Here is a 24,515-nt window from a genome sequence, read left to right as displayed (position 1 = left end):
GTATGGGCCTATCACTCAGGACCTGTGGACACAGCTAACAGAGCTGAGACGCCAACTCATCTGCATGCAAAGTCCCCTTGCCCCTGACTCAGGTAGTGGTAAGTGATCACTTCTAAGAAGAAACCATGAAGCCCACTTTGAGACTGCAGGGATAAAGCAGCAACTGCTGCAGTAGCTAGAGCAGAAAGTGACTAAATCCATGACCAAAGAAAGAGAAGCCATCTGTGCCAATTGCTGTTATAAAGAAGTGTTTATAACCATCCTGCTGCTGGAAATGGGGATGGGGTGGGATGGTGGTGGGGACAAAAGGGTTAGGGAGTCATTAAGTAAATGATAGTATGGGAACATTGCTTTTTTCAATGCAGACTTGGGAAAAAAATGAAAAAGCCGAAACAAAGTATTCTAGATCCTTGAACTGAGAGCATTGTATTATATTCTGATGTCTTCTGATAGGAGTTATCAAAAAGAGAGATGATTAGAGCTGCTTTTGGGGGCATAAATATCTGTGTAGGTATTCTCCTTGAGTTGTGCCACACTGAGGTTTAATAAAAGTTACTCAACTTTTTTGATCTTAAGCATCCAAGTTATTTCATGTTTCTGGGAACATGATGTGGGACTAAGGAAGTCAGAATCAGCATTCTGCATTACTGTGGCAGGAAGTCCACTCCTCGACAGCCCTTCCCCAGTCATCTGGGCCTGGGAAATGCCTGTTATATATGATTATAATAATATTCTAAATATGAATAGTGCTTTTCATATTCTTCAGGACTTTGATTTCTGTCCTCTCCTGTTTTCTTCTCTAAAAATCCATAGATAGTATATTTTCTGAAAACAGAAAGACTCAATTTTTAACAAAAGTCTTTTATAATTCTTACTAAGTCAGGGGATTGTCATAGAAATATTTTAGAATAATTCAGTGAGTAGATATAATAATATGCTTTTAAAAACATAATTTAAATATATAACTAAAGCACAAAACACTTATAAATGAGTAACACTGAAAATATTCACTGGATGATGATATTTCTAGCCAATTATACAGGAAGGAATAAAATCCACAAGAGGACCGGGTGTTGATCAACATTAATAGCCAAAAGATAGATTTAGATTTTAGCCTCAATCCCTTTTTCAAGACAGCAAGGTGGGCTACAATTCAAGCAAAATTTTCATCTAAGAAATAAAATATATTTTCTAATATTTAATAATTGTGAATTTAAAAGCAATTTAAATTGTTTTTATCTGAATAAAATGTATTTATTTTTCAACAAAGAATGTATCATTGCATTTGTATACCATACCTTATGTGCCTTAGAAAGAAGTGAACCAGGTGGTTTTTTCCTGAGTACATATTTTTGAAAGCCCTTCTGGAGATAAAAGGTTGGATTGGAATATCCTGATCTAGAAAAGAGTAGAGAAATGGTCAGCTATAAAAATATATTTACCCTCTTCTTCAAATCCTATTGAAATGTCAGAAGAAACACAAAAATGAAAATAAATCGATTTCAATGTTGCAAGGCCAAGAGGGGTGCTACAGCATGTCTGAACATAAGTTTTTGAATGATAAAAGCAGATGGCAACAAATAAGGGAACAGCTGTGTGTCTCCTTATCTGCTATTGGAGAGATAACCCCCATTGGTGTGACCAAGGTTAGCACCCAAGTACAACTCTCTACAACAGGAAGTCTGATAAGGTTCTAGAGTGAATATCTAGACCACAAAAGTGCAAAGTTGCCCCAGGTAACTTATACCAGGGCACTGACTTTCTCCATCAGGTGAACAGAAGTTCTCACACAGACGAAGGGAATACATTCCAGCTACCAAAACTATCCAATCTTCACCTTCATTTACCATATGAGCAGTTTAGAATTACCAAACTTTTAAAGAATCCAACAGCATGAAAGAGAGGCCTTAAACTAAACAGAAGAATTTTCTTCAAAGTTTCTCTCGAGGCCTCCAGCCTCAGTCCACAAAGAACAAGGGTTCAGACTGAATGCAGCAGCAGCTCCAGTGTCTACATCTTTCTCCTACAAGCTAGACCCGTCCTCCCTAAAAATCAAATCTAAGAGCACTGATCTTGGTATCATCTAATCCTGTGCAGGTGCCTTTTAGCATAAGAAACTGCAGATGATTGCCAATGATCAGGAAATAAGACCTCCTCAAGCTATGTGTCTACCTTGACATGGAATAATTTATTCATGATGCTGCAAAGAGTCAAGTTGACATGAACCTTACAAAAACCTTTTTTTCAGCTTTATTGAAATATAATAGACAATCTGCTCTATTTATATTGTACAACTCAATGAGTTTTTTCAGTTATAGTTGGCATACGATATATTAGTTTCAGTTGTATAGGATAGTGATTAGAGATCTATATAACTCACAGTTATCATGCCACTAAATCTAGTACTCCTTTACCCCCTTACATAATTATTACATTATTAACTATTTTCCTTATGCTACACTTTATATCTCCATGTCTATTTTGTACTTGTTAATCCTTTTGCCCTTTTTCACCATCCTCCACTCCCTCCCATGTAGTAGCCCTCAAAATATTCTCTGTATCTGAATTTATTTCCATTTTCATTGTTGTTTATTTTGTCCTTTAGATTACACATGTACATGAAATCATGAGATATTTGTCTTTCTCTCTCTGACTTACTTCATTCAGCGCAATACCCTCTAGGTCCATTAAGGCAATATCTTTTTTCCATCCCCTTTCTTTTAGTCTGTGTGTGTCTTTTAATCTGAAGTGAGTCTCTTGTAGGCAGCATATGTAGGGGTCTTGTCTTCTTATCCATTCAGCCACTCTATCCTTTCACTGGAGCACTTAATTCTTTTCCATTTGAGGTACTTGTTGATAAATATGTAGTTATTACCATTCTTTTTTATATAAATTTATTTAAATTAGTTTCAAGAATACAGTACATTAGTTAGACATCTATAATGTTCATAAAACGATCCCCCCAATTCCTCCCTCCCTTCCCTGGCCCTCCACTTAGCCATCATGTTAAATCTAACTGCATTCCTTCTGCCATACTCCCTGTGCCCAACTGTCAACTACTGATTTGTACGTCTTTAACCCTTCACCCCATTCTTTATTCATGTTTTTGATATATGTTTTTTCTTCTTAAAGAAGTTCCTCCAACATTTCCTGTAATGCTGGCTTGGTGTTGATAAATTCCTGTAGCTTATTTTTGTCTGAGAAGTTCTTTATCTGTCCTTCGACTCTAAATGATAGCTTTTCTGAATAAGGTATTCTTTGTCGTAGATCTTGGGTTTTCATTACGTTGAATATTTTGTGTTAAGCCCTTCTGTCCTGCATAGTTTCTTTTGAGAAATCAGCTGTCAGTCTTATGGGTGCTCCCTTGTAGGTAACTAACCGCTTTTCTCTTGTTACTTTTAAGATTCTCTCTTTATATTTAACCTTTGGCATTTTAATTATAATGTGCCTTGGTGTGGGCATCTTTGGGTTCATCTTTTTTGGGACTCTGAGATTTCTGGGGTGGTATGTCTATTTCCTTCACCAGTTGAGGAAAGTTTTCCATCATTATTTCTTCAAATAGCTCTTCAATGTCTTGTTTTCCTTCTGGTACCACTATGATATTTTATATTTAATAGTGTCCCATAGGCTCCTTTGTAGGGAGCTAAAGCTCCCCAAATTCAAAAGAGTGCATGGTTTATCTCGGGAGGCCTGCTTGCATAAAAAGGAAAAGGCTGGTTCTGTGGAATTCCAGGAAGAAGAAGATTAAGTATAGAGAAAGGGAGTGTCAAAGGGAGTGTCAAAGGAAGTGTCGATTGTACCTTGATCTTCAGGATGTTACTTTAATTATGTTATCTTGGGATACCAAAAGGAACAGATTATGTATAAAAAGGATAAGAAATAAACTCGGAGAGACAGTTGTTAGATCTGTTCTCCCTCCTGCACCCTGTCTGTCTTCTCTTTTTTCTCAGTCCCCGCTCCCCCATTCAGGTACCCGGTTTGACTTGGTCGGCTGGCTTCCGACACTCCTTAAATTATTATTATAGTCTTGGCTTCTTTTTTCTTGCCATTCTGACTGAGTGTTCTTGGCTTCTCTATCCTCTATATTGGTTCGATCCTATTCTTCATCCACTCTGTTGATTCCCTCTAATATACTCCATCTCAGATAAGGTGTTCTTCATTTCTGACTGGTTTCTCTTTTATAATATCCATTTCCATTTTTACGTTTTTTTAAATCTCTTTGTTAAAGTTCTCACTGAATTCATCTATACTTCCCTTAAGTTCATTGAGCATCATTATAACCAGTGTTTTGAACTCTGCATCTATTAGATTTCTTGACTTCATTATTCCTGGATCTCTATTCTGTTCTCTCATATGGTTTCTGCTTCTTTATCTTCCCATTTTGGCCACCTTTCTTTGTCTGTTTCTGTGTAAAAGCAAAGCTCCTAAATCTCCCGGTCTTATTAGAGTAGCTTTGTGTAGTAGGTGTCCAGCGGCACAATCCTGAGACGGGTTCAGCTGCAGGTCAAGTTTAGCCCCATCCTGTGACCTTTCTGGGGCCACCCGTTAAGATTCAGCAAGAAATCCGCAGATGCTGTGCTTATAGTTGCCTCAAGAAACCACACCAAAAACCGAGCCCAGTTGCCACCAGTGTGAGTCTTGGCGCTGCTTAGCAAGGAGTACCTGACTCGCTGAGGGCACAACTGCAAGTGGCTTGGGTGGGGTTGTGATTTGGGAGAGGTAGAGTTTCAGGGAATCCCCTGGGCTGAGTGACCTCTGTTACCCAGTTTGATGACGTCTCAGCTATGGTGGCACAGAGTCTGCATGCTGGAAGGTGGGAGGCTTAACAGAGGAGCAATGGATACCTCGGGCACTTCTGCCTGGGAAAAAGCCTCGACTCCGGCCCTCACTCTGACAACTCAGTGTCTTCCTGTAAGTCCCTAGTGATCCTCATGCAGCCTACCCAGTGCTGGTGCTCAGAGTGAGCAGGTCCATCACCATAAAAGTTCACTCTAATAAGACCGGTGTCTGCAGCTGCTTGCTGCCTCTGCCGTAGCCTCTGTCCCACTCAGTTGCTCAAGACCAGGCAGCCTTGCGTCTTCGCCCCGTCCTACCTTCTACCGTTGCAGGCTGATTAATTATTTCTCTCCTAGTTGTAATGCTTCTGTTCATCTAGATCCCAGGCAACTTTCTTTGCTGTTTCCTCTTTGTTTCTGTCACAACTTTGATTTAGTTGCAAGAGGGATGAACAAAGCCTCTATCATCTACGCCATTTTTCCCTACCAAAAAACAACAAAAACTTTTTTTATGCCTAACGTGTCATTGGATGCTTTTTTGATGATGCAGTCATATATGAAGTACTGGCCATTCATGATGGTAAATGACCCAGGTGAAATATAATCGGAAAACTAAAAGCTTCTCATTGAAGTTACCATATGAGTAATCGTATGACCCAGCAATTCCACTCCTAGGTATATATCTAAGAAAACTAAAATCACGTTCACACAAAAACTTGTATAAGAATGTTCACAGCAGCACTATTCACAACAGCCAAGAAGTAGAAACTGCCAAAATATCCATCAACAAATGAATGAATAAACAAAATGTGATACAGCCATATAGTGGGATATTACTCAGCCAGAAAGGAATGAAGTTCTGATACATGCTACAATGTGGTTGGACTCTGAAAACATTATGTTAAGTGAAAAAAGCCACTCACAAAAGGCCACGTAGTATATAATTCCATTTCTATGAAACATCCAGAATATATAAATCCATAGCAACAGAAGGTAGATTTGTAGCTGCTGGTGGATGGGAAGAGGGGGTAATTGGAAGGCAAGTTTTTTTTTGGGGGGGTGGTTTGATGAAAATGCTCTGGAATTAGATAGTGGTAACAGTTGTACGACTTTGTGAATATAATTTTTAAAACCCACTAAATACATTTAAATAGTTAAAATTCTGAATTTTATGTGACATGACTTTTATTTCGAAAAAACAAAACACATACACACAAACAATAACAAAAACAAACTCTCCTCCAAACTTGAAGCTTTCCTCTGATTAAGTATCTACCAAGGTTCTAAGAAAGACTTAAAAAAAGCCTATCTTGAGAAGATATGTTCACTAACACATCACAGTACCAGCTAAATTTAACCATGCCAAGCATTAGGTCTCCATATAGTCTGGAACCCACTGACGGTATCACTATGATAAGAATCATCAATAAGCCAGAAAGGAATGCTTTGTTTAGGACTTGGGCATTTGGTGCTGAAAGAAATGTATTAACCTATAACCAAAGAGGTGGCACTTTTGTCCAACCTTAATTAACAAAGATGAAATTTTTGCATGTATATGTGTGGTAAGGAACGCTCACTTGGTCAGAGAAGGCTTTGACTATACCATCAATCTCACAAGACCCCAACAGGCCACTCTGGGCATTGGTTCATTTAAAGCATACGAAGACAGGAAACACAGTATGCCAGGATGGCAGCATAGATGACTTTCCTCAGTGGAGTCCACATAGTAATCCATTCATCAGACTAAGATTTACTGTATGACTCCTGTGTTCCTTTGGTGACAGCTCAGGTTTGAAGAAATGAAACCACAATGGGTGAATATGGGTGTCACCCTGGCTTAGAAGCCTCATGCTCCACAGGAGTCATTATCTCTGGTAGCAGTCCTCTGGGCACAGCTTTTAGGGTCCTAGCAAGGGATATAACCAGTTGCAAGAACTCACTGCACTTGGGAAAGTCTAAAGTCCTTGTAAATGCCACTGATAAATGCCACAAGTATGTGTTCTGTTGTAATGTTTAAGGCCTTTCACTTCTATTATTTCATTTACTTGCCAGAATTACTCAGAACTGGCAGGTACTTATCACAGATTACAAAACTATCAGAAGTTATGTAACATATTTAAATTCCCTGTCAGTAAGTGGCAGATCTAATTTTGTGGAAGCCAAGACTGTTTCCGTAACTCTTTTTTTTTAATTTTTATAAAACTACTATTTTTAAAAGTTTATTTTAAAATATATTTTCTATTATAAAACAGCACTTTCAGGACTGTCATCCAGTTCTATTCTCTCACTTCAAAAAGAACTAAAGGCCAAAGGGGTGCTGTGAATTAGAATTAGAATTCGGATCCCCCTGCTGCTACCATTAAGCACCTTCAAGAATACAGCCAATTATAATGGAATTACATCTGCTTCTCAGGAAAAAAAAAAAAAAAATTTAGCGATCATAGGACAAAAGTTGAGATAAAGTCTTTTTATATCCCACAGAGCTTTCAACCTTAATAGCATCAGTGAATCTTTAAGGTACATAATTGCATCCTTTAACAAAAGATTCCTTCTCACAGCTGGAATCGTGACTGTTATCGCTTCCACCACAGTCCTCTAGTTAATAACCAGAATAGAATGCTCCCGCCAGCAGAGTGCGTAATTATATGAAAAGAAACTGTGGTGGGGTGAATTAGTAACCCACGCAAGGCCAAAGTAAGGGGGAAAAAGCACGATGCACAGATTTGTTTTTGCTGGAGAAGGTCGGCGTCAATACCTATACTGGACCACCGTCAGCTTGGCCTCGGGCGTGGCTGCAAAGCCGGGTAAGTGCTGGTTTAGGTAGGCCTCCAGGGATCTGCAGTCGAACTTATGCTGGGGCAGCACCTCCATCACTTCGGGTTCGCTGGAGGCACGGTTCTCCATGACTAGCGCCGAAAACCGCAGAGACCTCAAATCCACAGACACTTTTTTCTTAAGGAAAGCTACTTTACAGCGGAAGTGAAAGACCAGGGGCGGGGCTCACTCCAGCCAATCACACACAAGTTAAGCTACGGACAAATAACGCAGAGGCCTTTCCACCTCCAAATTTAATGCACCGGAAGGCGGAAGGCCTATAAAGTTCTGTTCAGAAAAGGGACCGTCAGGAACTCGAGCCCAGGAATAAAAGATCCTGGTGTTTTAACTAGCCTCCGGGTTGGAAAGGCGACATCGTAGGCTGCTTGCTGGCCTTGGACGCTTAGGACATCGGCCTTGCTGACGCCTGGTCTCTTAGGACCCGGCGAAAAAGGAAACTAAAAGGAGCGGATGTTTTCTGAGGGGGAGCGATGACTGCAACCGGAAATGGTTCCGTGAGAGGTCCGTAGTTGTGGTGGAGACGTGTCCATCTGTGAGGCTCTGGGAGCACTTCCCCAGGGTCTGGGCTAGGAAAGCCACCAGTAGGTGCTTCCTTATATACCCCTCACGGGCTCAGTAGACCTAGCAGCGTGAGACGGCGGCGGCGGCGACGGCGACGGCTGGGGCTGAAAGCATTGGCGGCCGGGGACCCAGCCATGGCCGAGTCTGTGGAGCGGCTGCAGCAGCGGGTTGAGGAACTGGAGCGAGAATTGGCCCAAGAGAGAAATCGGCGGGCCCTGGGAGACGGCGACGGGGGAGGCGGCCGGGCCCGAATCGAGAAGATGAGCCCGGAGGTAGTAGACTCCAATCCCTACAGGTGACCTGCGTCATGGATCGGAGGCTGGTGAGGGGGATGAGGTCCCGGTTCCCGTATGGTCGAGTGAGGCATTCCTCTCCCATCCAGTTCCCGGGGCCCCCATATTTCCTTTCTTGTTCTGGTTGTCCTTTTCCCAAATGGGAGACGCCACGTCTTAATACTGGTCAAAAGGTGTTTTTTCTTCTTTTTAAAAAAACCCAAGTGAATCAGCCATATGGTGCTGCTCCTGTGCCTCCTGAGGACATGTATCCAGTTTCCTACCGCATCTGTCTCAGTCTACCTTGCTCTGCCTAAAACTGATAGTGACAACTTTCAGAAGATGACATCGGATGTAAAACCCGCTAAGCATTAACTTCCAGTTTCATAAAGTCTTCTCAATGTTTCTTAAGTTGGGGCGTGGTGAGAGAGCTGGATTAGCTCTAAAGCCATTTGCCTTTAGCAGTTCTGTCCCCACCTTTTTTCGTTTCCCAAGGTTTCATAATCCAGGCTGAATATAGTGCAGTGGTTAAGGGTAAGGACTCTAGAGTCAGACTGGATTCAGATCCCAACTCTTAGTAGTTGAGCAGCCTTTAAATTTCTCACTTGTAAAATAGGGATAATAGTGATAGCTGTCAGAGTTGTGAGGACTGAAAACATCAGTGTATGTAAAATTCTTAGATTAGCGCTTGTACGTGCTAAGCTTTGTACGAGACTTTATTGCTCAGTGCAGATACTAACATTAACTGAGCTTTCTTTACCTGCTAAGCACTTTTCATGCACCCTCACTCATGTGTTTTCCTCCTCACCACAACCCTAGCAGATAGCCACTATTATTTTACCCCCATTTTATAGGTGAGAAAATTGAGGCTTAACAAGCTGCTATGACTTGGCTCAGGTCATAGAGCAAGTAGTATATAATAAGGCCTGGACTGGCATTAGGTTTGTTTTATTCCAGAGTTCACATGGAACTGTCTCCCCAGTAAAAAATAAGCCACTAAGTAGTATGGCTAAAAAATTGGATAGTTTTAAAGTAGGTGAAACAGGAAAGATGTTATTGTTGCTCTTTCTCTTTAAAGAGCAGAAGAGTTTGGATATTTAAAAAATGTTTTATTTGTGACATATATAAAGCCTCTGAGTAAGTCTTAGGGTGCATGTGTTTTTTTTTTTTTTAAACAAACCTAAAATTCAGACCACTATTTAGGTACAAAGATGTTAATTATATTATTTATAATAGAAACACCAGACAAAATGCTAATTGTTCTGTAATTAGAGTTCATATTAACCCAAATCAAATGAAATCATGCCAGATGCTTGCTTTTCCTTCATCAAATCTAATAGGTTAGCAAGTTGTCTTAATTCTTTTTTTTCCTTCAATTTTATTATAATTGACAGAGGTGCATGTATTTTAACTGTATTGCCAAATATGAAGGATTAATCCAAAATCTTTAGAGTTTGAATAAGCATGAACTGACATCTTTAGTCAGAAGTGGAAACTATTCCATTTGCATCCTTAAACATTTCGTAATTTTACAAATGAAAAATTTGAAAATTTTCATCTAAGAATAAAAAGGAGTGTGGATCATATATTTAGAATCACCTAAATGTGAGATGTGAATCACTTAATGTGAGATGATCCTTTGACATTTAATAATCACAAACTTTCAGAACTCAAATATAAACATTTAGTATTTTCTATCTTATTTGCACCCTTTATCTTTTGCTACATAAGAAATGGCAGTTGTCACCCAAAGCTCCTCACTAGTACATGGAAAATTGATAAAGTTAAGCCTTCATTTGTTTGGATTGTTGTTCATTCAGTAAATATTTGGTGAGCACCTTTTCATCTCCAGCCCTCCTAGATGGTATTATTTACCATTTATTGAATATTTCTTATGCATAGACACTGGGGATACAAAGTAGATATTGCCATTTCCCTCTAGAGATCACCAGATCAGCGTTAGATAGAAAGGTAAACATGGGATTGCAATACAGACATTAAGAATTATGATAAAGTACAGGGTTATTGAAAAATAGAAAGGTTTGTAGGTGTTCAAATCATTTTAATTGCATCAAGCGATACAAAAGAAATATAAAGACTCTGACCCCCAAAGACCATTTGCTTTAGTTTGGGAGACTCAATGGTTGTGGAATAATGATTGAACAACACAAGTAACTGTAAAATTATGTGATATAGACTAATTATAAACATGTGGAGGAAATGGAGAGGGGAGTAGAAGATTTAACATTAGAAAACCTGGTTTCAAATATTAGCTTAAAAACCCAGCTCTGATTATTTGTTTGCCATTTAGCTGATCTTCGAAAAAGTTAATTAACCTGAATCTTTTTTCAAATTTGTAAAAGGGGGTTGCAGTACGTTCTTCTTAGGGTTATTTAGAAAGATTAAAGAAAGCATCAAAGTGCACATGGCATATTGATCAAAGGTATTTATTATCACTGTCTACCCATTTCTATTAAAGTGACAATAAAGAAATTTTTAAAAAGGAATAAATCCCCACTGAAAAAATAGAGGGTTTCTATTAATAATTGGGATGGGTGGGTCCCTGTACTTGAAGATTATAGTAACACAATTTTAGAAACTAGAAAAGGGATGAGTGACTGATAACTGATTTAATGATCCAAAAAAGTTGACTCTTAAGCCTCCAACCCACTTTATACCACAGAATTCCCCAAAGGCTCAGGAAAGGCAGATACTTCTAGAAGAGCTTAAGGTAGGGCTAAAAGAGATCTGGTTGAAAATCTGTTGAAGATACAGCCTAGGTTTCCTACACCACTTTTTGTAGCTGAGCTAATGCTAATGCCTCTTGCCTACCAGGAAAGAAGACTAGAGATTTACTCATTGGTGAGAGTGAAAGAGATGATTTCTATTAATTGAAACAGGTATTTGTATTTGAAGTAAGGGGCTTAACTAATGTTTACATACTGAATGCTAGGACTCCCAGCCTTGCTCTTCCATTTAACATCCCAAAACTGAGAGCCACAAACACCTTTCAGGCTGGAAAGTGAAAGATTCTTTAGGGAATCTAATCAAGCCAAGAAGAAAGACTGAAAGACAGTGACATTATGGGTTACAACTAAAGAGTCTGGCCAGAACGCACTACAGTGAAGCCCAAATTCAAACAAGCATTGCCTATCCTTGCCTTTATTAGTGTCTGGCTCTTAAATATAAGCAGAACAAAGAATGAGAGAAGCTCTTAACATGAAAGAAACACAGTAAAAATAGTAACTTAAACAGATTATGAAAGGGGAACACATCCTCAACAGTATCCATATCCCCAGGTGAGAGATGATATCTTGGAAATGAAATGAAACAAGGTGCCACACACACACACACAAATCATTCAGATGACTTACAAGAATTCTTGAAAATGGAGAATAACAAAAATGAAAATCTCAATAGAAAAGTTGGAAAATAAAATTGAAAGACATCTGGAGACTAGAGCAGAAAACTAAAAACATGAAACATAGGAGAAAGAAAATAAGAGTAGAACACTAGTCCAAGTGGTCCAACTTCCAAATAATAGGAGTTCCAGAAGGATGTTCCAGGAAAAATAAACTAAACAAAAATCATCAAATTCTTCAAGGAGATTTCCCAGAACTGAAAAATGTGTTTCCAAATTGAAAGGGTACACCAAGTACCCAGCACAATGGATGACAATAGATTCACGCGAAGGCACATAAAATTTCAGAAGCTAAAAGACACTTGAACTGTATCTTAGAAATTTTGAGGAAAAATTATTTCCAATTAAAAAAATCTTGTGTGTTCTGCACCTGGGAGGGTTTTCAGGCATCAGTGTTTTCAAAGCTGCCCCAGTAATTTAGTTTCATCTGGTAAATCCCGCTGAAAGATTTCTCTTCTTTGAAAGGATTAGTAGTGATTGAGTTTTGTTGTTTATTTTCTATGATGTAGGTTTACCTATGTCACTATTAAAAGATTGTTAGCTTTAAACATTTTTTTCTTTGTTTTAAGCCGCCTGATGGCATTGAAACGAATGGGAATTGTCAGCGACTATGAGGTATGATAAACTTTTCCAAGTTTTTGAAGATGATTTCAGTAAATGAAAATAATTTCTGATGACATTTTTGATGAAGAGTTATTAATCAAGACATATAATTTTGCATTTCACAGAAAATCCGTACCTTTGCTGTAGCAATAGTAGGTGTTGGTGGAGTTGGTAGTGTAACCGCTGAAATGCTGACAAGATGTGGCATTGGTAAGGTAAAAACATTTCCCTTTGCCTATCATATAGGGAACTACTCACTTCTGGGGTAAATCAGGTATAAGGATTTTTATTTCTCATTACTAATGGTTATTGATTTGTGGTATATTTATTCAGATTGTTCTACCCGAAGGGCTTAAGACATAACCTCATCTGAATGGAAGCTGATATTGTTAATTAAACAAGGACTACCCAATTGTGTTCAGGAACTTTTTTTGTTTGAGTAATATATAAACAATTTGGGCTTAAGTGAAACTGAACTGGAGAATGCTCTAGATTTTTTTAAACTCATACTTTTTTTACTTTTTTCTAAAATTGGTTTAGATTGTGGGTAGAAATAAGTAACCTTATACCAGAAATCAATCTGCCGATCTTAGATTTATAAAGCTAAAGTGGTTGAATACATAAACTGTACCTAATTATATGCCCTTTAATTTGTCATTTTGACACAGCACACATTTTCCTATAGTTTATCAATGCCCCAAATTCTTAAAATGCCCCGATCCATGCCCCAAATTCTTAAAAGAAAGTAATTTCAAAGTTGGCACTCTATTAATATAGGAAAGAATGCAAAAAGACAAAATGTTTATTAACATTTTCAAGTCTTTAAAGAGGTTTACAAAAGCCAGCCAGCAATTGCTTATAGCCGATGTAAGTACCCTGGTGGACTGACCAAGGGTAGTAGAGATCCTGGAGATGTGTGCTTCTCAGGTTCAAGTGTGCATCAGAATCTCTTGGAAACAGATTGCCAGACCTACCCCAGTGGTTTTGATTCTGTAGGTTTCAGGCAGACCTAAGAATTTTAATTTCTAACGAGTTCCTAGGTGATTCTGATGTTGCTAGCCCACATTTTGAGTAGCAAGGATCTAGAACAGTGATTATCAAATACTGCTGTAATTAGAATTACCTAGGCAGAATTAAAAAAAAAAATCTCATGTCCAGACTGTACCTCATAATAGGTTAATCAGAATCTCTGGAGGTGGGACCCAGACATCTGTATTTTTTTAAAACTCCCCAAGTGATTGCAATGTACACTCAAGGTTGTAAGCTAGGGATCTACATAGGTAAGTTTCAGAACTCTTTCTTCAATTTGTAAAACAGATAAACAAGTAGCTAATTTTTGGGGTTAAGTAGGGAAGTGGAGAATTAGAGACCCAGAGCCCACTTCTTATCCCTGAAAGTTTCTGGAATCCCCAGGGCACCCTGGATTACCAGACCTAGATTAGCCGCTTTATTTTACAGATGAAGATACAGACCCCAAAAATGAAAGTGACTTACCCAAGATCAGAGGTAATTAGTGGCAGAGTACAACTCACACCTCCTGTTCCAAAATTTAGGATTTCCTGCAACTTAATAAACCAGCTGTGAGGCCAACACTCAAACTTAAAACTTGGCCTGATCTAACAAACATTGTTGAACGAGCTTAAGTAAACCATATTTTGGACACTCTAAGGTTAGAAAATTATTATAAGAGGCATAAGTGATAGTTTTCCAAGCAAGAAAGTAAGGGTTACCTAAGTGTTTTTTTTATAGGATGGGTTCATTTTTTTAGTTTATTGAGAAGAAAATCTCATTTTTATTTTTATTGTTAAATATAGTTACTGAGAATTATATTACACAGACAGAATTTTAGATCAAGGAAGGGACCTTGGAAATCCTTGGGTCCAACCTGTTCTTACTGATAAGAAATGGGATCTTTTAGTCATTTTAAAATTGTGTGTGTGTGTTTGTGTATATGTGTTTGACAAACACTGTCATGCCTAAATATATAGCAGAAGACAATAATTTACAGATTGGTTACTAATTCTATTTGGAATAATGTTTTAGCCATTATTATATATATATATATATGTGTATGTATATAGTATCATATTCACAAATGGAGTCAAGCTACACTATAGTTTTTAAGTTATAGCATTTGTGTTTATCTGATTTAAGATTTTAATTTTTCTAATGGGTTCTTGACTCAGCAAAAAATTGGAATCAAGTAGGATTTTGGCAGAATTTTTAAAAATTGGTATGAAATGGAATGAACATTATCTCAGCGAATCATTTAGAGGCAGTACAGCATTGTGATTAGAGTACAGATGCTGGACTGAGAATGCCTGAATTCGAATCCCATTTCCAGTACATATTAGCTGAGTGGCTTTTGGGCAAGTGCCCTATTTCTATCGTTTTTAAAAGGAGGATAGTAGTATCTATGTACTTATCTCATATGAACACTAAACAAGTTAATATATGGCACCTAGTATTCCAGAATTCGGTAATATTATTACTGTCAAACTGTTAAACAGATCAAATGTAAAGCCCACTAGTTTATTCTTTTGTTATTTTTTGTTTGTTTTTTTGTTATGTTTTTCATCAGAATACCATTATTTTCATTTTAGTTGCTACTCTTTGACTATGACAAGGTGGAACTGGCAAATATGAATAGACTTTTCTTCCAACCTCATCAAGCAGGATTAAGTAAAGTTAAAGCAGCAGAACATACGCTGAGGTAAATGGAATAGCAATTATAACCATATTTAGTGAAATCTTACTTTGTGTATTTGGTATGAGTAAAGGGATCTGAATTTTTCTCTTATAAAAATGCAGATTTCAGTTATATAAGAATTCTTTTCCTCTTGGATCTGGGTTGGCAACCTTTTTCTGCATAGGGCTAAACAGTAAATATTTTAAGTTTCGAGGGCCATGTGGTCTCAGTTGAAACTGCTCAGCTATAAAGTTGTAGTGTTATAGCAGCCATAGGCAATAGAGAAAAATAGAAAAATGAATGACTATAGATAGCTATGCTCCAATAAAATTTTATTTATGGACTCTGAAATTAAAATTTCATATATTTTTCACATGTCATGAAATATATGTGTATATATTTTAATGCAACCATTTTTAGCTTGCAGACCTTACAAAAACAGGTGGCAGGTCAGTTTTGGCCCAAGCGCCATAGCTGGCTAACCTTAACTCTAGGAAGTTTCTTTGAGTAAGGAACAAAGAAGCTCATTTGTCAGACTGAGCTGGAGCTAACAGAGATGTTAAAGCCTTAATTCCCGGCATATAGATTGTGGGAACATTTCTGTAAGCCTTCTGACAATCTACATGTTTCGTACCTAGTCTTTGAACCTAGTTTTTGAAATAGGACAAAAAAGGTAGAAGAGGACTTTGGATTTTCTTTGACTAGCCTGAATTCCATTTCTCTACTCTGTTAAGTGATCTTCAGTTCTTTTTCTTTCTAACTCTTATGATTACCTACTAGTAGTTTTTTAATCACACCCATTTTCCCTCTTAGGAACATTAATCCTGACGTTCTTTTTGAAGTACACAACTATAATATAACCACAGTAGAAAACTTTCAACATTTTATGGACAGAATAAGGTAAAATTTTGTTTATGAATATTTTGCTTAATGTCCAGCTCAGTTAAATTATTAGAAAGTATTATTAGAAAATAGGTACTGATGATTGATTTAGCGAGTTGGTAGAATGATATAATTTTTGTTTTTAAAATAATTTCTTGTGTAATTTTTATGTACTAGAAGCTCAGTAAAAAGTATATATTGTCCAAAAAATAATAGTAACAACAAAATAAACAAAAAGGCCCTCATTATAATAGTATAACAAAGAATCCTCAATTATAAGTTCTGTGTTCTAGAATATATTTCTATCTGAAAGTGGTATTCTGTAGACTCTTTTAACACAACTGAAATATTGAATTGTATTAACTTTTATTACATTTTTAGTGAAAGAAGAATAAAAGTCTGTGAAAGCTTATTGGTAAATGGTAACTTTAGTCAACAAGCTTTATACTTCTTGCATTCTTATATGTCTTATGTAATAAGTACTATAGTATTATTGATGTTTATTTTTAATGGTTATTCAATACTTGATATATATTGGATCTTTAATATTAAATACTTACTATGTCACAATTATACTTAAACATTTATTGAAAGAATAAACATGACTGAACAAATAAAGTCTAATTAGAATGTATTTTTGTTCTCATTTTTTTCAAATAAAATTTATTTTCTTTGCCAAGTAATGGTGGATTAGAAGAGGGAAAACCTGTTGACCTAGTTCTTAGCTGTGTGGACAATTTTGAAGCTCGGATGACAATAAATACAGTGAGTGTTCCTATTGTGTAAAATGTTATACTCATGGATTTATCCATTTTTCTGTAGATTCCATTAGTATATATTCCCCATACTAAAAACAATTATGCATTTAAACCCTTTTAGTTCTCATAGCCTACTTTTGAAAGGTATTCCAGTGGCTGCAGGACCTGTCTAGCCTTGTTTTTGTGGCATATGTTTCAGTATCCTACTCTCTCTATGCCAATGATAGAGGAAACTATAAAATAGCAGATACTTCTTATGTATAACTTTTTAAAATAAATTAATGTCTTGTAATACTCTTATAATACTTATTCTTGGTCAGCATTGGTTTTAACTTTTTTTAATTTATTTTTATGTAAATGTAAATATACACACAAATTGCATATGAACATTTTTTCTCAGAAATAAGACTGACTTCTTTTTTAAGTTGTTTTCAACTCTTCAATGACATTTTGCATTTTTTTGTTGCTGAAATTATCTTAGAAAAATGAAGTTCTACATTAACCTAATAAGAAATCCAATAAACTATGGTTAAATTTAATTAAATAGATATTTATTGACTGCTTACATGTCAGTTTACTTTTTAGATGGAGAGTGGCAATTGCCAAGGAATTCCATTATTTACAACTTTTTAATTCTGAAAGCTAATTTTTAAAAACCCGTGGTAAAAAAAAAAGGGGTAATTTAGTTAAACTCCAGTTTTTTATAAAAAGAAGTTACAGTAAATTATTTCTTGCTCTTTTATGTTCTTTCACCTGTTTCTACTAAGGCTTGTAATGAACTTGGACAAACATGGATGGAGTCTGGGGTCAGTGAAAATGCAGTTTCGGGGCATATACAGCTTATAATTCCTGGAGAATCTGCTTGTTTTGCGGTATGCATAATTCATTTTGGCTTATTCTTCACTGTTAATTACTGGAGTTCCTAGGGGCATTGAAAATATATTACAATTCAAAGAAAAAACTAACTTTGAATGTCATGGGATACTATTTGAGACATAAATTTTTTTTCCCTTTCTTTGAAATATATTTTCTTTTATTCTTTTTCATGTAGTGTGCTCCACCACTTGTAGTTGCTGCAAATATTGATGAAAAGACTCTGAAACGAGAAGGTGTTTGTGCAGCCAGTCTTCCCACGACTATGGGAGTGGTTGCTGGGATCTTGGTACAAAATGTGTTAAAGTGAGTGAGGGTTAAATTTTCTGAATAGTCTTGTTTCCTTTTGATAAAAATAAATATATTTCATGAATTATCTTAAATATTGGAATTATCAGCTAAGTATTATAGTTTTTAAATTTAGTTTTAAATATATATTTTTATTTTGTTGTATATGGTATACATATACTTTTTATTTTTATGTAAATATATCTTAATAGATTTCATTTCAATGTACAGTTGACCCCTGAATACTGCAGGAGTTGGGGTGCCAACCCCTATGCGGTTGAAAATCCACATATAACTTTTGACTCTCCAAAAATCTTAACAAGTCGACCCTTGGTATCCACTTGGGGTTGGTTCCAGGACCACCCTCCATCTCCCTGCAGATACCAAAACCAATAGATGCTCAAGTCCCTTATATAAAATGGTGTAGAACAGTGCATACAGTTGGCTGTCTGCATCCACAGATTCTCAGGGATACAGAGGAGCGACTATATATTTTTGAAAAAAACCCATGTATACATGGATAGCTGGCACAGTTCAAACCCATGTCGTTCAAGGATCAATTGTATATTAATTAATATTACACATATTATACACATACATGTTTGTGTTATTATCTGCATTTAGAATAGCTCTTGTTAAACAAATGGTACTGGTGTACTTATGTATGACACATTAACTAAATGATATAAATCTACAGGTTTAACTAGGTTGGAGACTTAGGCATAAATGCACTTGTTTCCACTATCTTGATTTAACTCTTCCTAAAACTAATATGAATGTGATTAAACATTAACCAGAGTACTATCTCTGCTACCCAGAAACAGATAACCAACAACAACGCCATCTAAATTATAGCTAAAAAGGACAAAGGTTTCTTTGCAGCTAAGATTAATGTCAAAGAGTTTTTGAACCAACTCACACATTATTTAAAGCAGAATCCCATTAGGTGTTGCCCAGTTCAGGTCAATTTTTCTCTCGTTTTATACTTTAATAAGCTTAGTTATGTTTCTGAAGTCTCCAATATAATAATAAACTGTAACATGATATAGGAAGGCACTCTGATATCAGAAATGTCCACTACCAGCAAAGAAATTGTAAAAAGCATACATAAGAACTCTTAAGGCAACTGTATAGAGCTGTTTCATGTAAGAGCAGATAGCCTTTACTTCAGTAGGCTCTATCTAAACAAAACATTTTATAGTAGGATACGAAAAGGGAGGGAAATTATGGCAATAAAGTATTCTCTTACAGATGTGTTGTATTTAGCCAGCCCTCTATTGATGGACATTTAGGCCACTTATAGATGTTTTTGTTAATATTGACAATGCTGCAAACAACATCTTGCCATATATCTTTGTATACTAGATTTTTGTACAGTGTGAATTTTTAGGAGTGGAATTTCTGGGTTTATGCAATATTTGATAGATATTACTAAATTTCTCTTTCAAAAGGATTGTACATTTCCATCACAGTGTAGGAGTACCTGTTTCACCTACACCTTTGATAACATTGGGTATCATTAAATTCTTTAATCTTTGTCAGTATGATAGGTAAAAGGTGGGTATCACTTAATTTTCAGTTATATTTTTCTATGAATTGTTTGCTCATATGCTTTGCTCAGTTTCTTGTCTTGTTGTATATTAAGAACATATGTTTGCAAATATTTTTTCTTTTGTTGTTTACCTTATGTACATGATTTTCCCTCTATAAGCTTCTAAAAGGAATCAGATTTGACTGGGAAGGAGCACAGGGAGCTTAAAGACATACTGGAAATGCTCTATATTTTGATCTTGTAGTGATTATATGGATGAACACTTGTAAAATTTTATTGAGCTATACATTTAAGATCATAAACTTTATGTTATATATAAAAACTTAAAAAATTAGATTTATTACCATACCTTGGGGATTTTTAAGATACTTCTTCCACATTTTAACTTCTCTAAAATCAGTATGCTTCTTAAAGTTGTTGACATACATTAGTTTAGTTGGAAGCATTTTATCTTTATTAGAGATTCATAAAATAATATTTCTATTGATGAAATGGAGTAATATTTCCTTGTAGTTATTCAACAAATATCTACTGAGTCAGGTCCTGTAAACAAGATAAAAAAAACCAAACAGGTCCTGTAAACAAGATAAAAAAATTTGTTTTCTGGTTTGCTTGTTACAAAAATGATTACCTACTTCAAAATCATTTTTTAATAATCCAGTTATTTTAATACTTCTCTTTTTATTTCTTTATCTAAATGTACTATGATTTGTTTTTCTAGGTTTCTGTTAAATTTTGGTACTGTTAGTTTTTACCTTGGGTACAATGCAATGCAGGATTTTTTTCCTACTATGTCCATGAAGCCAAATCCTCAGTGTGATGACCGAAATTGCAGGAAGCAACAGGAAGAATATAAGGTATATGTCAATCTGCCAGAATGTATGAGAGATCATATTGCATAGGTATAATTTAAAAGAGAAGAAACATTTGCATTTGGAATACAAGATAATTCAATTCTGGAACCTTAAACTTTTAATTTATTCACCATGCGTCAAAAATGAAAATTCTGTTTTTATTTTGCTTTTAGTAGGATAAAAAGCCTACCTGAATTCTTAATCGATGCTTCAGAAAACTGAGTAAAAACACTTCGATTCTGTTTGATTTCTACAGAAAAAGGTAGTAGCACTTCCCAAACAGGAGGTTGTTCAAGAAGAGGAAGAGATAATACATGAAGATAATGAGTGGGGTAGGAATTCTTTCATAAACTGAAATGGCAGCATAAAACAAACTTTTATGGGAGGGAATCTAATTATAGTTGATTATATACATTTTGAATAATCATTGCTTATTAAGTTCCTTAAAAACTTTGTAAGATCAAATTTAACTCTACAGGTATTGAGTTGGTATCTGAGGTTTCAGAAGAGGAACTGAAAAATTCTTCAGGTCCAGTTCCTGACTTACCTGAAGGAATTACAGTGGCATATACAATTCCCAAAAAGGTATATCTAAATTCTGATTTACCATAAGTGAATATAAGAGAAAATGTTTATCTTCTTTCATCTTCATCCCATTCCATAATGTCAAAGCAGTATTTCCTATTTTCGATATTTTACACTATAGAGATTAAGATGTGTGAAAGACGGAGGTATGCAGTGCTAATATAGAAATATGCACAGCACATTTAAACTGTTTGAAAACATAGACATAATGTTTTGTTTATTCATTAATGGATCAAGTAAAGTAGATTTTGATTAAATGAAAGTATCATTTTTGTATGCTAGTAATTTTAGCCACAATACCATTTAAAAGTACTGCTTCAATAGATATCTCAAGAATACTGAAATTACTGCCTGTAAATCTGAAGACTGTTGGGGAAAGTAAAGAACTTAAGTCTCTCTTAAAAATCAGAAGGCAATAAATAAATAATTTTAAAAAATTAGAAGGCACATTTATTAAAGAAAATTTACTTTGTAAATTTGTTGAACATGATTAAAGCTTACTCATTATATATTCCTAAGCATCAAGAATTTTTTATGGTTATTTTTTAACTATGTACTCTCTCATTTTTTGGTAGCAAGAAGATTCTGTACCCGAGGTAACAGTGGAAGATTCCAGTGAAAGCTTGGAAGACCTCATGGCTAAGATGAAGAATATGTAGATAATGGACTGGCCTCTATTTTATTTTCTGTATAAGCCTATTCCTTGCAATGAAAAAAAAATCATTTTAAAACTGACAAAACTTAAGGCAACATCAACTGATGTGTAATCTTCACTGAATTGTTATACTTTTTGAAAATACTGTTGCTTGTTGCTCCCCCAGCTCTCAACTAAATAACTCTGCTAAAACTCATGTTTCATTCTAGTAAGAAAATTTCAAAGGATTATTATAGGTTGTTATATATCTTATTGAAAACTTAGCTATTGAAATGTTTGGCTTTTGTGGGAGGGGTGGGAAGAAAGGACCAATTTGATATTATACATATTCCTTTTCTATCCAGTAATTCTTTGTGGTCTGTCGCCTGAGGCCATGAACAATGAAGCAGTTCGTGGTCCTGAAATATAGAGAAAGAACAAGAGGTGCAACCTGTTGATTAGAGCTAGCAGGCTTCTACTCATTGTGTTTATAATTGCTCTCTATAAGAAAACTGCCACTACTAAATAAAAATATCCTCTCAAATGTTTCCTGATTACAAACTGAAATGTAGTCATTGGAAAAGTTTGTAAACCAGTGAATCATATATTTGAAATAAGACAAAGGCAAATAAAACGAAGCTTTCCTCGTGGATAAAGGTACTGTCAGGAAGTACAAATTACATTTCCACATTGACCAAGGAGAAGCAAGCATTGCATCTGTGGGACATATCTGGAGTTGCTGTACTTTATTGAGGAGCAAGAAATAAATTTAGGCTAAGATCATTCAGATTACCCATCGTATGGGCTACTTTCTGTCTACTTTATTTAAATTTGATTCCCTAGGTAATTAGATATTGGCAGGAGTTTGTCCTGGATAGTGGGCATGAAGAATGCCTAAACTGCTTCTGAAATGACGGACATGTATTTATTCACTGGAAGAATATAATTTTTTCCCTGATGGTGACCACTAAATCATAAATCGATAAACTAATCTTCTCTGGAGTTCCATACAAATAATGAAGGCTTAGAGAGCCTTGGTTGAAATAAAATTCCCAACGGTTTGGAGAGGAAGAAAGAATATGCATGTGTAACCATTATCTGTAGGCTGTTGTTATGCTAATCCATTTTGATGAGTTTTTGCTTTGGAGATATGAATGTCTAAATTGTATCTTTAGGGGCAAAATGTTAGAAAAAAATTAAAAAGTACATTCCTCACTTGTAAAATAAAGTTCTAAAAACTGATTTCAGAAAGCTTCAAATACTAAATAAGTTCAATGTATTAGTTTTGAGATTCTAGAATCATATTGTGATTCTTATATTTAGAGTAATGTCAGGAAAGTATGGGGATAGTTTTTCCAGCTTTGAAACTTATTTATTTTGCCTTGGTAGGTAGTTTGCCATATTTTAAAAATTTAGTGTATTCATCTATAAAACAACTTCTCTAGTTACTAGAGATGTTTTGAATTTCAAAAAAGAAATGCAGTCTTCCTAACTCCCACTCCTTTGGAAGCTCTGGCACATCACTTTGGCAAGACTTTACTCATAAGGTAAACATTTTGTATTTTAATAAAGAATAATGGCTAGTACTCACCATCTTCTAAAGACCTTACTCTGCCTTTAACTTGGTACTGCACACTGCTGGTATCTTATACTACACCAAATCTAAGTTATTTTAATTTTTTGGTCTTTCATTAAAAAGTTATTGGATTATTTTAGCTGAAAAAAATTTGGTAACAGGTATATTTTGCAACCTAGAGTGCTCTCTTGATAGTCTCATTCCCATGAAAACTTGTGTATGTAAGCAGCTGATTATGAAAAATTAATCACTGAATTTTACATTACTAAAACCATTGTGTTTGACCAGATTTATAAACACTGTTTCTAATGTGAAAGATGGAAACACTCCTAAAACTGCCTTCGCAGAAAGGTTCTAAATTCTAGTAAAACAGTATGTGCAACTTTATAATCTCTTCCCTCATCGTTAATGGGAAATTTGTAGTACTACTCAAATGTTTATGTAGTAAAGAAAGTATGTATTACGGGTTTCTCCACATAAAAATACTCCCTGAATACCTACAAACTCACTGACCAACACAAAAAGGCAATAACCATTTAAGAATATTTATTAAAGGAGCTTTGACACCCCCCTGACACATTTTTTTATATTTACTTTTATAAATATTAATAAAAATTACAACTACCATAATTTGGATCCTGACAGTTCAGTTTTGTAATTGAGTTGTCCGAGAGCTACCTTTCTCATTGTGAAGGAGTATATTAATGTACACATAATATTCCTGTTTGAGAACCTCAAATACACATAAATGTCCCAGCTATTTTTATCTTTTTAAGTAAGCATTCTACATGAAAACACTTGAGTTGTTAGTGTAAGTAGTAAGGTCAAAATAATTAAAATTATATTTCAACTTAAATCTTTTGAAATATAGTCATCATCCTCTAAGTGAAATTAGTGAGTTTTTACCATAACATACTTGAATAGTATTATTAACCTGAAACTAATTTTACAAGTTTCTGCTTTTCGTATGTTTTCAAGTCTCAATTTTGTAGGAACAAAGAATAAATGGGTATTTTGCTAATTTTCTTTTTTCAGTGTTCTAGTATATTGATCTCAGCTGATTTCCTAAAGCAGTTTTTTAAGGCATTTCAACTTATATTACTCATAATGGATTACTAAATAGTCAGATTTTCAACTCTAATAGTTTACTTCTAAAATCAGTGTTTGGTATATTTGTTAAATTCAATTATGCCTTACACAGCTGGCAAACCCAGAAATATGTGTTATGGTCATATTTTATCTTTTTTCCTCTTAAACTTCTCTCAAAAGGAAGAAAAAGGATGTTCTTTTCATAAGATCCTTCAAATGTCTTTTATGTCATCAATGTTAGTGCCTTAGAGTTAGACCATTGCTTCTC

At 35.5% G+C, this 24,515-nt stretch overlaps 2 protein-coding genes across 3 annotated transcripts in view; one reads left to right on the top strand and one right to left on the bottom strand.

The window, feature by feature from the left end:
• Positions 1-7,821, bottom strand: part of ACAD11 (acyl-CoA dehydrogenase family member 11) — a 66,219-nt gene extending 58,398 nt beyond the window's left edge. The window contains exons 1-2 of the mRNA XM_011367213.2: positions 7,531-7,821; positions 1,299-1,398 (exon numbers count right to left, since the gene is read on the bottom strand). Of these exons, the coding sequence (XP_011365515.1) occupies positions 1,299-1,398; positions 7,531-7,679 (249 nt within the window). The 5' untranslated portion in view covers positions 7,680-7,821. The remainder of the gene's footprint in view (positions 1-1,298; positions 1,399-7,530) is intronic.
• A 259-nt stretch (positions 7,822-8,080) lies between these two features.
• Positions 8,081-22,824, top strand: UBA5 (ubiquitin like modifier activating enzyme 5). 2 transcript variants are annotated; one of them, XM_011369158.2, is made up of 12 exons: positions 8,081-8,466; positions 12,434-12,479; positions 12,593-12,682; positions 15,071-15,180; positions 15,970-16,056; positions 16,719-16,803; positions 17,564-17,668; positions 17,848-17,975; positions 20,231-20,366; positions 20,620-20,695; positions 20,842-20,948; positions 21,524-22,824. In XM_011369158.2, exons 1-12 carry the CDS (start codon positions 8,306-8,308, stop codon positions 21,605-21,607), a joined length of 1,215 nt encoding a protein of 404 aa, XP_011367460.1. In that variant the 5' UTR covers positions 8,081-8,305; the 3' UTR covers positions 21,608-22,824. The 2 variants fall into 2 exon arrangements, with proteins under 2 accessions (XP_011367460.1, XP_023385253.1); XM_023529485.1 differs by lacking the exon at positions 8,081-8,466 and having other exon boundaries at positions 12,428-12,479; positions 12,593-12,677.
• The last annotated feature ends 1,691 nt before the right edge of the window (positions 22,825-24,515 follow it).

Source organism: Pteropus vampyrus, unplaced genomic scaffold (genome assembly GCF_000151845.1).
Source record: "Pteropus vampyrus isolate Shadow unplaced genomic scaffold, Pvam_2.0 Scaffold1, whole genome shotgun sequence".
Taxonomy (NCBI): domain Eukaryota; kingdom Metazoa; phylum Chordata; class Mammalia; order Chiroptera; family Pteropodidae; genus Pteropus; species Pteropus vampyrus.
The sequence above is the reverse complement of the archived record's forward strand: the minus strand, read 5'-3'. Positions and strand labels throughout refer to the sequence as shown.